Source organism: Eptatretus burgeri, chromosome 1, assembly GCF_056783735.1.
Source record: "Eptatretus burgeri isolate ZD-2024b chromosome 1, Ebu_testis_v1, whole genome shotgun sequence".
In the NCBI taxonomy this organism is placed as follows: domain Eukaryota; kingdom Metazoa; phylum Chordata; class Myxini; order Myxiniformes; family Myxinidae; genus Eptatretus; species Eptatretus burgeri.
The window spans coordinates 133810755-133824529 of NC_140961.1; the positions used below are offsets into that span (position 1 = coordinate 133810755).

A 13775-nucleotide genomic window follows, 5' to 3' on the forward strand; every position below is an offset into this window, starting at 1 on the left:
CAGTTATTACATGCAAAAAATTTCAAGCTTCTGGGATGGGTCAATAAAAATATATGGGGTCTCAAAGTTGGGTCTTCATACAAAACCACATTTTTTTTTTCTGGATTTCAACTGATCATGTCATAAAATTTAATTGAGGTATACTCGGTTTTATGTTTGTTACAGAGCAGTTATAGAAGAATAATTTCTGAAAATTTCAAGGCTCCAGCATTAATATTTAAAAAGTTGTGGGAGTTTAAAAGTAGCCGTTCATTTTGTGATGCTTGCAATGACCATAAAAATAGGGCCACAACCATATATTCAACCCTCAATATCTCGGAGTTGACCGCATCTATGGACCTAAAATTTTACGCAGCTTCATTTTGATACCTGGGAACTATTTTATGAAAGTTTAAAGTAAATCTGAGGGGGTCAACTGGGAACAGTTTCTTAAATTTGGTGATTTCAGATGGAATGACTCAAAATCACCTTTTTATCCCTTTCAAAGCCCTTCCATTTAGTAGTACTTTGACAAAATATTGGGGCATTATATTTTAAATCATTTAAATACATGACCCCCCCGCTCATTGACCTCGCCCATCTCCTTGTTTTTAGTTTATTTTTGTTCCTCAGGGAGTGGAGGGGCAAAGAGGAGAAACTGGTGAACCAGGACCCAAAGGCATCTCTGTGAGTGCTCTCAACACTTAACCATAAATAGAGAGCTCCATTGTTTGGAACGATTGGACTTGCAAGCAAGGTCTTACTCAAATGATCAGACTTGATACTTAGCAAGGTTTTGCCATTTAAAGTGACCTTTCTGTTTGCTTTGCAGGGTGGTCGAGGCCTCCGAGGATTCCTCGGTTTTCCAGGACCAAAGGGAGATGCCGTAAGGATTTACAAAATGTTGGATTTTCTATCATACATGAGTAATTATTGATTTATCAATGGAGTTGATCTCATCTATATACTCTTTCTTTGAACCACACCTGAACCTGGGTGAAGGTTATCATTTGCAAAATGGGGCACAAGGGTTTGAATAATCTGCTGAACATCACAGAATGAACTCGAAGGGTACTCGGTGGATACCTCCGCCACGTAATGCCTGATCCACGAGAACATATCGGGCTCAATCAATACATTTTTGAAATATCGTGCCATGTATCGTTTTTGGCCCAATCTTCCGATGGTGAAGAATCACTTTATAAATTAAATAATTGTTGCATCCAGATCCTGATTCAGATTTTCACCAAAATCGAATCAATTCGTCCTTGCCACACACCCAACCTGCCCACGAGGTTTCATCCAAATCCATCTGCAACGTTTTGAGATATCGTGCTATATATCGTTTTTAGCCCGATCTCTCAATGGTGAAAAATCACTTAAAAAATTCGAGTAGTCGGATCAGAATCCGGATCTTCACCAAAATGTAATCAATTCGTCCTTGTCGCACAGCGAACCTGTCCACAATATTTCAAACGGATCCATTTCCAACTTTTTGAGATATCCTGTACTCAAACAGACAGAAAAGGGGCGAAAACATAACCTCCTTCACCTTCGGTGGTGGAGGTAAAAATTTAAACAATGTCTCACTCCCAACCATTGACTCAGTCTTTTTCTTGTTTAATGTGATTTGATTTCCCAACAATTATCATACAAGTTCAACTTTTGAAATATTTAACGAATTTATTCAAGATTTGAACCCTTTACTGATGGATTTATTAAAGGTGAGGTACCCTTGGTCATGGGTTTATTGAATGGTAAATATGCTTTGGTGTGCGAATGGTGTAAAGCCTGTCACACCTATAACGGTGATGATAATGATAAAAAATTTCCATCTGTAACAATAAAATAAATCATTGCGTTTTGTGTTTGATAGACATAGTCTATCATTGTGAACACTTTCAAAGTGATCTCTGTATTTTTTTCTGCAAGCACTAAAATGTTAAAGGCTCCTGGCCAATCAGTGACTGTGTTCGAATATGAATTCAGGCCCACTTGCATTTTGTCATCAATATGGAGAAAGAGAAGCACCGGCAACTTTACACCCAACTCCTTGAACTTTACGTTGTAAAATGTCACGCACCCATCTTAGTCTTCCCTTCCACGTCTTCTCGAGAATCAAGGCAACAGAAGACTGTCCTAGTCTCTATCCTCTTCCATCTTGAAGGATAAAGGAAGTACATGTTGATCGACGCATGATAAATCTTCTATCGAAGATATTTTCCATTGTGGTGTGATGGCATCCAGAATCATATGTGCTTGAAGTTATAAATAGTTATCATTGCAGTTGTAACCAGGGCCTTAATGCATTATTTGAACACACTATAGGACTACTATTTTTCCACCAAGGGAGTTGCAATGTGCTTTGTTATAAATAATATATTTTAATGTTCTCTGGTATCAATTTTACACCTAATAGTTTGATTGTAATGATCAGTTTACATTTCCATTAACAAAAAACAATGTTGCATGGACATCAACCACCTGCTCCAATAATTACCAAATGATTATTAATTTGCACGAATTGAACCACGAATGTCATTTGTATCCCGTGAGTGTTCTAACACAACAGTTGCCAAACTCAGGATTAATACCAATTCAATCCTCAAAGGGTAATCAAATAACCCAATCCGTCGGCCAGGCATAATAGTGGGACCACAACGCACGCCACATCTCTTTAACAAATAAATAACTCATTGGACATATAAGAACACGGAATAAAATCTCAAACACAATAGAACTACACAATTAATAAATACACAATACTTATTACATAAATAAGCTATCCCGCGGCTATCACGTCAAACCGATATGAGCAAGCACACGCACAAAAAAACCACAGCAAGTAAGAGAGGAAAACATGGGGTAAAGAACCTCAGGCTGTTGCAGAACTCGTACTGTTAGCATAGTGAGCATGGCCAAGATCAGACCAAAGAGTCACAGCGAAGCTGATAGAGCTTGAGAGTATAAAAGCGCCATGTTCCAAGGCAAGAGGAGGGCTTCCAAGTAGGCCAAAGAGAGCAGGCAAGAAAGCGACCGAGGGGCAATTATGCACTGTTATTGCCAGCTCTCTCATCCTCGCAAACTAATGGCACTCAACCAATTACCATATATTCCCAGAACCACCGATCTGGGAGACCAACCATTCATCGGCCGGGAATCGTCCAATGCTCACCTTCCACATGCTGATGGACACCTGAGAGGAGGAGCTTTCTTCTGTTGTTGGTGGGAGGGAAAAGAGGGAACACTTGAACAAGACATCTTAACCTGTTTAGTGTAAGACAGACAATGCTAATCCCCTTGGCAAACCACACAAAAGACAACAACCCTACCACATGTCCTTAATACATGGTTGAAAAAATCCCAATACTGCACAAAGACCAACGGTGGTCAAGGCCTCAAACTAACTATGGCCCCCTCTCCCACGAATGTAACAATATTTATTATTGTTCTCCAGTATGAACTTTACACCTGAGGTTTGATTAAAATGATTGGTTTACATTTCATCATTACAGGGACTCCCTGGTATTAAAGGACAAGCAGCAGTTCCTGGTGTTCATGGTAAAAAGGTAAAGCCTTAGCTTTGTTTGATTCGCTTTCACCAAACGCTTTATTTTATTAGCAAGAACATTTCATTCCCTGCACGTCTTTCTCATCAAAATGTTCTCTTCATATCTCTATCTGTGTCGTGACGTTTTTCTCCCCTTTCTGCCCCAACTTCCATCTCAGGGGGATCCTGGAATGGCTGGAAGTGACGGAGAAAAAGGAATTCAGGGATTGACGGTAAGCATGAGTATTTATTTACTTGTCTTCATTTATCATGGGCAATTTATCTTAATATCATGGGCAAATATTTTGCAACAGTGTAGAATGTGAAGGTATTATGGATTGGCCAAACTATGTGCATTGTAAGAATGCTCAAACTGTGACTGTGTTATTATCCACAGGGGGATGCTGGAGATATCGGTGAAAAGGGTGATAGAGCTGCAAAGGTGGGTTTCTAAACATCTTTTGGACACAAATGACGGTAACCAAGAGTGTTTAAGTGTATTTTATATGCTAAGGAAAATGGAATAACACCAAGTGCTGATTGAGGACCTGCAGAACATGTAATTGTCCATCCATAATGGTGGACAAGGTATGATCAAAGATAAAGTTTCAGATTTTTACCCCTCCATTTAATTGAACCTCAATCTGAATCCATGTGTTTAAATGATTCAAAAGCACCGGTTTTCTTCATACTTTCATTCTTTAGGGTGACCGTGGTGAAACGGGCCCTGTTGGGGATGTTGGTCCAGATGGGAGACCGGTATGAGTTTCTTTCATTTAATCTTTTCATGATGGACTACCATATTGGACCTGACGAGTTTAATCAAAAGACAGCCCGTTATACTTCACAAACATTGCATGCTGATCTGTGTGTCTCAATGAGGATGTAAAACGATGTTAAACAGGCAAAAAAGGATCTTTTATAACATGTACTTGTTGTGGTTGTGGTTGTTCTTGTTTGGGTGCTCCTTCCGTGTAATATCATATATTTTTCTATTTCTTTGAGAAGTATTACAATATATAATTTTGTGTGCTCTTCTGTTTCTGTCATGCTTTATTCCAAAGCCTTCCTCCTGTCGTAGCATAATAAAAATGGTACTATTGTAACCGCTACATTAAGCTCCAAATTCTGCAAAAAGGCAATTTTATGATTAAATGGAAAAGTCATTTTACAACTTTGTAATGTTTATTCCAAGTAAACCCATAATCAGCTTTCCAATAGTACCATTCTTATTATTCTCTGATAGCAAGAACACTATGGAATAAAGCATGATGCATGCACTCACTCACTCACTCACTCAAATACAGATGGAAGGACTCGCACACAAATGGAAGAACTTGCACATGGACGGACAGATTCTCACTCACACACACACACACACACACACACACACACACACACACACACACACACACACACACACACACACACACACACACACACACACACACACACACACACACACACACACACACACACGGATGGACTCACGAACTCGCACATGGACGGACTCGTAGATGGACTCGCACACATGCGGATGGATGGACACTGCTCCTTTTTAGTAATATCCTTACAAATACCACCCGTTGCTTCACTGACAGGAATAGCAAGAGGGTTGAGAAAGAGAGGGGAGAGAAAGAGGGGTGGAGGAGACAAACAAAGAAAGAGAGAGGAGGGAGCAGGAGCGAAGAGGGTGGGGTATCAAGGAGGGAGGGAGAGTGAGGATGGGTGGGGAAAGGGAAAACGATGTGAGGTGAGAGCAAGGGAAGGCAGACGTGTGGTGGAGTATTAATTATGATTCATACTGTCCCATCAAAATGATTCTGCATAAAATAACAGTAAAGATGGAAACAAAATAATGTATGAAATCCATTTTCTTCCGGGCATCCTAAAAATACCACCCAGAGACAAACACCGCCCAGACACATATGGAGACAAACATCACCTGGAAGTGTCTGGAGCCAAGCCGTCTGGAGACAAACACCGCCCGGACATGTCCAGAGACAAACTCCCATCCGGATGTAAACACCGTCCGGAGACAAACACCGCCCGGACACGTCCGAAACCAAGCCGTCCAGAGACAAACACTGCCCAGACATATCTGGAGACAAATGCCGGCCGGACATAACCACCGTCCAGACACGTATGGGTATAACCACTGTCCAGACATAATCACCAACCGGATAGAGAGAGAGAGAGAGAGAGAGAGAGAGAGAGAGAGAGAGAGAGAGAGAGAGAGAGAGAGAGAGAGAGAGAGAGAGAGAGAGAGAGAGAGAGAGAGATAGAGATAGAGATAGAGATAGAGATAGAGATAGAGATAGAGATAGAGATAGAGATAGAGATAGAGATAGAGATAGAGATAGAGATAGATAGATAGATATAGATGTACTGTAGATTGATGTCACAGGAGGGTGCTGGCTGCACTGTGTTGAGAGGGGGTAGAGTAAGGATGGGTCAAAAAGCAAGAGGTGGTGATAGGGGAGTTAACAGAGAGAATATGTTATGCTTTATGAAACACACACACACACACACACACACACACACACACACACACACACACACACACACACACACACACACACACACACACACACACACACACATTGTTGCGGGCTGGGTATCGGCTGCGAACACGACCACCAGGTGGGGCAGCAGGGTCGACTCTACCGAACACCCGGAATCTAGATCGTAACTTTCGGAAAACTCCGAAGGTACGGATTCCTTACCGGACCGTGAATCGTCAATAATTCCACCATGTGGTACATGGTTATTTGCCAATCTTCAAAATACCTAGAGATCCACATGGCGAGTTACCGATAGGCCGTGGGCAGTTCCTATGAAAAGGCCCTAAAAACACTTTTCGTTCTGAGGAAGGGGTGCGAGGTGAATTTTGGGCTGCTTGTAGACACGTGTATGGTGGACATTAGGACAAAAGTTCTCCACGAGATCTTAGCCCAATAAGGCACAGTGAGCTGTCGAAGTTGGTCGCCAGGGTGCGAAAAGTGGCATTTTGGCGTTTTTTCCCATTTTGCCGATCGTATATCTCGGCGAATATACATCTCCCAAGCCTCAACTCTACGGGGGCGTCAGACACAACAACATCGCTCACGAATCAGAAGTATCGACCATGTAAACACTTTATTGTCAAGTTAATGAAAACTGCAACAAGGTGCATCATTCAGAAAAAAAGCGATTGTTGAAGAATTCCTTCATTTTTACGAGCCTGTATCTACCTCCAATACTGACCGAGATGTCTGAAATGACTGAAGACCACCAAACGTTCTACTATCTTCCACTTTAGGAAATATCGTGGTCCTGGGGTGGCCAATGTGGAAAATATAAACAATGCAAATCGTTACTTTAGTCCGAGCGTGATCAAATCTTTTTATTCTCACCAATTATCTCGATATTGACAAGGCTTCATCTTCCACATCGACTGACCTAGAGATTTGAAACTGCGCGTACAGATACAACCACCTGCTTACTTAACATTAATGGATTATCGCCATCATACTCTGACAGTAATTAGGCACTTCGTCATTAAAAGATGGATAACATTCTCATCTTATACACTTTCTGTGCAAACAGAAAAGGAAATGTGAACAGCGAAGCTGTTAACTAACCTACACCACATTCTGCTAAGGGAAGACTACACAGAATCATCTTCACAAAATTACTAATTAATTCTTAATTATCTTCCTATGACTGATTAAGCCATGTATCACAATCTGTCAATCTCACTGAAACACGAATGGAAATTCACACATCGGTGGGAAACCAAATCAAAAATTATCAATATCTCGCAATGGTAAGGTGGAACCTTATTGGTCCTCGGGATTTGTTTACTGATCCTTAAGTGAATGGATAATGAACCTTATATAATGAACCTTATTTGTCATAGAGACAATAGCTGCTACATCAAGGCAATGCGTCACTGAAATGCCATGCCACGACTAGATTATTACTGGAAGGACTAGGAAGATGGATGTCGACGAAAAGCTGTGGTATGTGACATTAGTTATACTAAATCCGTGCATTAGTTATTTTCATCTAACCATCATCAGCATCATCATCGGCGTCGTCGTCCTGTTCATTACCCCCTTCGAATAATTCTTCGGTCGGTGTTTTCGAACTATCCTCACAATTCCAAAACAATAGTTGTTGGCACATGCCTAGAGAAACCTGCGGGAATGGAATTAGCAGACTGCTGGATCTGTAGTTCAGCTATGCTAGTCTCATAATGGACAACAGTTTCCCGTGATGCACAATGACCAAATTTGTTCATCATGTTCAGTAACTGGGATGACCCTGTCAAATGACGAATGGTCATACCCAAACACAGAGACTTGGGTGCTTGTTTTTTACCTTTGGATGCAAGCAGGATAATGTCCTGGCAGAGTGAAAATATTTTCAGCTCTACATCCTCGGGTAAGCGGACAAAATCTTCAATGGCTGGTTCATCACTAGCCCCAACAACCCAAGCTAAGAAGTTGTATAAAGCCACTGGGACCAAGCCCTTGACAGCAGACAGACCAAGATCGGATGCTAAAGGTGGCCAAGGGCACAACAATCCAGGAGATTCATTCACTTCTGCCTTGAGAAACATACCTGCATTATAAATAATGCGGACAATATCAGCATCAATCTCCCGACCTGATATGGGCACTGCAATGCTCTGACGGGTTGGTTGGCTGGATGAAGGACCTGCAGATGAAGGACCTGCATCAGTGCCAATGTCACAGTCACTCACTTCAGCAGCACTTGTCTCAAATTCACTACCGTCTGATGATCCTGATGCACACTGACTGGCCACTGTTTTTGCTGTAAAAGTGTCTGTAAACACCAGCAGTGATATATTCCGTCGTGGTGGTTGATGAAAAATCAGTTGTGGGAATGTCTGTATCAGTAGGGATTTCATGCGATCATTCCTGGAAAGGATAAATATAAATTCACATCATAACTTACAAGTTTACACTTTGCAGTAAAATGGCAGCATGAGCAAGCATACAGACTCAAACTACACTCACCCTCGTATTTGACAATATGACACCATGATGTTTTTTCACCATTTTTGTGAATGTATCTACAAGTTTTGTCAGTCTGAATACTTCTCGATTGTTGATGATTCTTGTCTGTATCACATGTTGGCACAACATTCTGCAAGCTTCTTCATACAAGGTGCTGTGAGAAAAGTAAAAGTGATTCATCTGTCAGTTTGAATAAATAAGGTCCCACAGGAAGAAATGAGAAGGAATTATTTCGCACAACTGATGTGATATGTAGTCATACCTTTCACTTGGAGATGTACCGACTGCCGGCCCTCTGTCCTTACTGAGAAATCTTGTGTATTGTACAAAACATAATTTATGGTAACTGACTTCTGCAGCAACACAACCAGATCTCCAAGTGTGGACCAATACACTTTCATCTTTTTTCAGTTTGGCACCTTCAATCAGACGTCCTGAAATATAATTTGAGGACTTAAGATGTGGGAAGAATATTAATTATTGTTAAACAAAGCCAGAATGGCAAATCAAAATGATCAAATTTGATTTAGCCCATAACAAATAGCTAGGTACGTACCTGCTGTGGGTGTTTCAGCTTTAACTAGTTTATCATGCTTTGGCCCGTGGACTCGGTTAAGATAACGTGACTCTTTCTTGCAAATGATGCAAATACGTGGGAGGATATGGCCTTGTGAAGAGATTGGCAATGCCGATCTTGATCGCAGACTCTTCTTTGGTGATGACAGCACACCAGGCTTTTGAACAGAAGCATCTACTGCAGATACTTCAGTAGCTCCCTCAAAAGCGTGCAAGCATCGTTTCTCACTCGCAAGCTGTCTCTTTTTATCGGTGAACCATCTGTAGCACGTCGGATGGTAACCAGCACTCGGTGGAATATTGGTGAAGCCAATGCCAGCATGGCTGTGATAACGCGACCGGGCGATGTCACCACTTTCCCTGGGTAAATCTAGCCATTTTCCCAAGCAGTCGCGATATTTACCCCATCTAACCTCAGTAAATGGACATACATTCTGTTCTTGTACCGATGACAGATGCAAAACACACCATAAAGGCGACTTCTCCTGGGATTTTGCTCGGGACATCACCAAGTTAAGGCCGACGTGGAAGCTGCCATGACAGTACAAGTAGTACCCGTGTTTACAAAAATACGGTTGCTGATTGGTTGCAGCTGATATTGCGACGCCAGCTGGCCGACTTCTCGGCCAACGTACGCAGTTAATCGCCGATTACACTTTGAAAAATAGTGCGTGTAACTTCTAATTAATGCTCAGACTTGGGCGTTGTTCACATGGAGAACTTTTTACACGTCACAGCAAATATAATTTAGACCATATTGTGAGTGAAAATAAGTTGCACCCTTTTCACGGAACGAAACGGAACGATAGCGGCGGGCAGCCCACGGCCTACGAGTATTCACACCCTCGACAGCACTCGTCGAGTCGAGCAGTTAGTGTGCCCGACCCGTGCGCAACCCGAGCAGATGGTTGCTGAAGTCCCGTCGGTCCAAATGTACATTTACAGCGGCAACAGCCTTTGTAATTCACCAACACGTGCCATGCTAAGCCAATGGAAGAAACACAGAAACAAGCTAATACATTTAACAAATGGGGTATTTATTCACAGTAATCGGGGAAACGAGGGAAGCACGTAAGGGCAGAGTTATCACGACTAATAGAGAATGCAAATTTACACACAAGCACTTAAACAATTCCTACTTAAAGACGGGCCCACAGACAGATGCACACCCAAAAGAAACGGACCCAAGATGGTCTTTATTATCCCTTCAGCTCGGAGGGAAGTCGAGCTGTGGGACGAGAAAGTGGCTGGCTACCTGGCCGCGAGTGTGTGGCTTGACGTCCACACCTTCCCGGAGCACCAGTCGGCATGAACGGACCAAGAGCAGCCGACGCAGACCACGCCAGCGACGAGATGAGCAGGGAACCAGAGCACACGCTCGTGAAGACGGGGAGCAGATTCTTTTCTACCTGCTCGAGCAGATCCACCCGATCATTTGCTCTCCTTTCCTTTTGTCGCTCTCGGGCACGGTCCGCTCCTCATGGCCCGCTCTCATTGGGTGGGACATGACATTCCCTTATTTGGCACGCAGCCAAGCGAACCGGTTCATGACCATATTTGGGAATGGAATTCCATCCCCGAACGAATTCCGAACACACCCGCATACCAGCGAGCGCCGGAGAATGCCGGGAGCAGAGGGTTGTCGCCGTGAGAGCGAAAATGGCATTGTTGTTGTAGTTGTAGATGTAAAAATCCTAACTATCAAAATAACTTTGCAGCACATGAACATTTAATTACCCATTAAACAAGGGAAAGGGAGCTATCTATCCACATTTACTTCTTGGAATAACAGCTATAGAACCTGTATGTTGAGTGCTCATGGCTTCCAGATTCGTAACAATATTAGTGCTTGGCCAGTATGGGCAATTTTTCGGAAACCGGCTGATTGTAGTCAGTGTGATTACCGACTACAGTATGTACGATTTACAACCCAAAAACCTTGAGTAGCTTCATCATTGTTTTGGAGGGAATTTCAATGAACAAATCATAAAAACAACGTTGTGTTAAAGATGCTTCAACGAGATGTGCTGCCAATTATCGTGTGACGGGTGGAAAAATAATTTAGTTCTGTAATTTAGAAAACAAGTTAATACAGCAAACGGCTCTGAAATCGGGTGTTATCAAATATATTTTGCTTTGAAACTCACAAAGAAACCACATAACCTTTGTAAATCATGTACCTCTAACTTGTAGCAACTGCCGACTGTACATCCTGACTGGGCCACGAACTGTACCGCTATCGACTGTATGGCACTCAGTAAGTAGCTTAAGCACTCAGCCAAGCTATCCAATAGAATGGTTGATAAGGAACGGCTCGCTTAGCAAGCGATTAGCAATCACCGAACCGTCATATTAAACACACAACTCCCAAAGACGCCCGAAATGTCAAATATGTCCGAATCGGACAATTAACACTTTTTAGCAGTTGGAACTGCTGCGAAGTTCAATTCTGGAACTTAAATTTTGTAATTCAGCTTAGTTTAAAAGATTCTCAAGGGTATGGCATGTGCAGAAATGAAATAAAGCCAAGAACGCTGGCGTCTCCGGGTGTCTATATGCATTACAATGTACCCATCGATTCGTAGGGATGATGAATAAGCATTAGATAATATGAGTGAGGAAAGTGGGAAAAAAAAAACTTTATCATTAAGAAATCGTTGTGGCCTGTTCCAAGTCAAAGCATGGTTGAAGAGGCCAAAAAAACATGGTGAATACCCCAGTGAGGTAACCCAATATGCGACCGAGGATCAAGAGCGAGGTGGCCAAAGATTCACCTGATAAAGGATATAATTGGATAAGGTCGTTGATTATCTTCAAAAGAGGCATTTTATAATTATCCCAAACACCCAATTTTCACTCATACACTTCCTTGGAGTTCCCTAAGTATGCAAGCAAGGTTTGAGGCTGCAAGGTTTCATGGTTTTGGAGTTATGGAGGAGACACACTGACACACACACACACACACACACACACACACACACACACACACACACACACACACACACACACACACACACACACACACACACACACACCACTTATTTGTTTAGAAGATGACGATCCGTTATTCAAGTTTTACCATCCTTGATCTCCACATCGTTTTCTCTGCAGGGTGATCAAGGACCACCTGGTGCAAGGGGGGATATCGGTGAAATGGGCCCCACGGTATTAACCATTTCCTTGTTTCTTGCCTTATTAGATGCATCTCCATTATCATTCAATACTTTTCTAATACACCTCTCATTTGAAATGATAATTTTATGTGCAATTCATGACTTGGAATAAACGTCTATGTGGAAAACATATTTATTGTGGATTTCCATGTTTTGGAATATCAGTGACAGATAACGAAGGTCCCTTTGGGCCTCAGCTTTTGCAGGAACATTATTGATAAACCTGGTTAAGATGATTGCAAGGATGGTGACAAAAGGTAGAGTATTTCCAAGTCATGTAGGATAAGTAGTCGAGGGTACAGAGAATACAAGAGGTCAAATGAGAATAATGAGGGGTCCACAAGATGGTGGTACCAATGGACCGATACTGTTGTGGAGGTAACCAGCTTTCGTTTGTTTCAGGGTGGTGTTGGAAAACGGGGACCAAGTGGATCACAAGGTGCTCCTGGAGGTCCAGTAAGTACATTTTATCCCTGAAATGTTATTTGAGTAAAACGTTACAAATTCAATTATCAGCCATTCGCTGCACCTCCATATCTTGTACGGAGTGCTGTTAGTGGGCGTCTCCTCACGGGATGTTGTGTGATTGATGATGTGTTTTTTAACCAAGTCCATGCCCCCACCATAATACCCCCCCCCCCCCCACAAAAACACTGTCTTAAAAATAAATAAATAATTTGGGATTTTCTTCCTTGGATGTTGTGTTGATAAATTGGTGTGATGTTGATGTGGTGCAGGCATGATGGGCTGAATGGCCTCCACCTGTGTCTGATTTCCTTGTATCTTAATCACTTTAGGGAGAAAAAGGCCATCGTGGGTTGATTGGCATTCCTGGAAATGCAGGTGTACGGGGGATGAAAGGTCAAAAGGTAAGATATTGTTTGATCTGTGTATTTTTTTTTATCTGCACGTGTTTGAGACATAATTGTACAATTTTATAGTTCATTATGTCAATCAAATCTTGTGTGTGTGTGTGTGTGTGTGTGCGTGCGTGCGTGCGTGCGTGCGTGCGTGCGTGCGTGCGTGCGTGCAATGGTGTATTTGTGTACGCCAGTACAGTGAGTTCAATGGTATAATGTTTTTCTTCAGTTGTTTAAATAATGCTTTGTGTTCAATGCAGTATTTGTACATTTTACGGTGTGCAGATACGTTCACATGTGCAGCTATGCACACATACAAACATACAGGGATATGAACAAATGTACAAAACAAATACTCACACAAACACATATGAAACATGGTTTGTGACACAACATCAAACCTGGTGTATAAATTATCACTTCAAATCATCATTTTGGAAACATCAGTGTGTGTAATCTGAAACATCATTATGTGTAATCTGATAAACAGCCATCATTTTCATACATTGTCCCTGGTTCTCTTAAATGTGTTCTACTTGTAAGGAATACTTCTATTACAGTTAAACGAGAGTTGTTGTGTATTCACAGGGTACAGGTGGAAAACAAGGAC

At 42.0% G+C, this 13775-nt stretch overlaps 2 protein-coding genes across 2 annotated transcripts in view; one reads left to right on the forward strand and one right to left on the reverse strand.

Moving 5' to 3' along the window:
* Window positions 1–13775, forward strand: part of LOC147035470 (uncharacterized) — a 213875-nt gene that overhangs the window by 109328 nt on the left and 90772 nt on the right. Inside the window, exons 20-29 of the mRNA XM_085867696.1 lie at window positions 613–666; window positions 812–865; window positions 3495–3548; window positions 3709–3762; window positions 3927–3971; window positions 4235–4288; window positions 12244–12297; window positions 12708–12761; window positions 13103–13174; window positions 13754–13775. The exon at window positions 13754–13775 is cut by the window's right edge and continues 14 nt beyond it. Of these exons, the coding sequence (XP_085723822.1) occupies window positions 613–666; window positions 812–865; window positions 3495–3548; window positions 3709–3762; window positions 3927–3971; window positions 4235–4288; window positions 12244–12297; window positions 12708–12761; window positions 13103–13174; window positions 13754–13775 (517 nt within the window). The remainder of the gene's footprint in view (window positions 1–612; window positions 667–811; window positions 866–3494; window positions 3549–3708; window positions 3763–3926; window positions 3972–4234; window positions 4289–12243; window positions 12298–12707; window positions 12762–13102; window positions 13175–13753) is intronic.
* LOC147035471 (uncharacterized) lies at window positions 6408–9834 on the reverse strand. The gene is made up of 4 exons (XM_085896849.1): window positions 9113–9834; window positions 8819–8990; window positions 8557–8710; window positions 6408–8457 (listed from the first exon to the last, which is right to left on the reverse strand). Exons 1-4 carry the CDS (start codon window positions 9636–9638, stop codon window positions 8452–8454), a joined length of 858 nt encoding a protein of 285 aa, XP_085752975.1. The 5' UTR covers window positions 9639–9834; the 3' UTR covers window positions 6408–8451.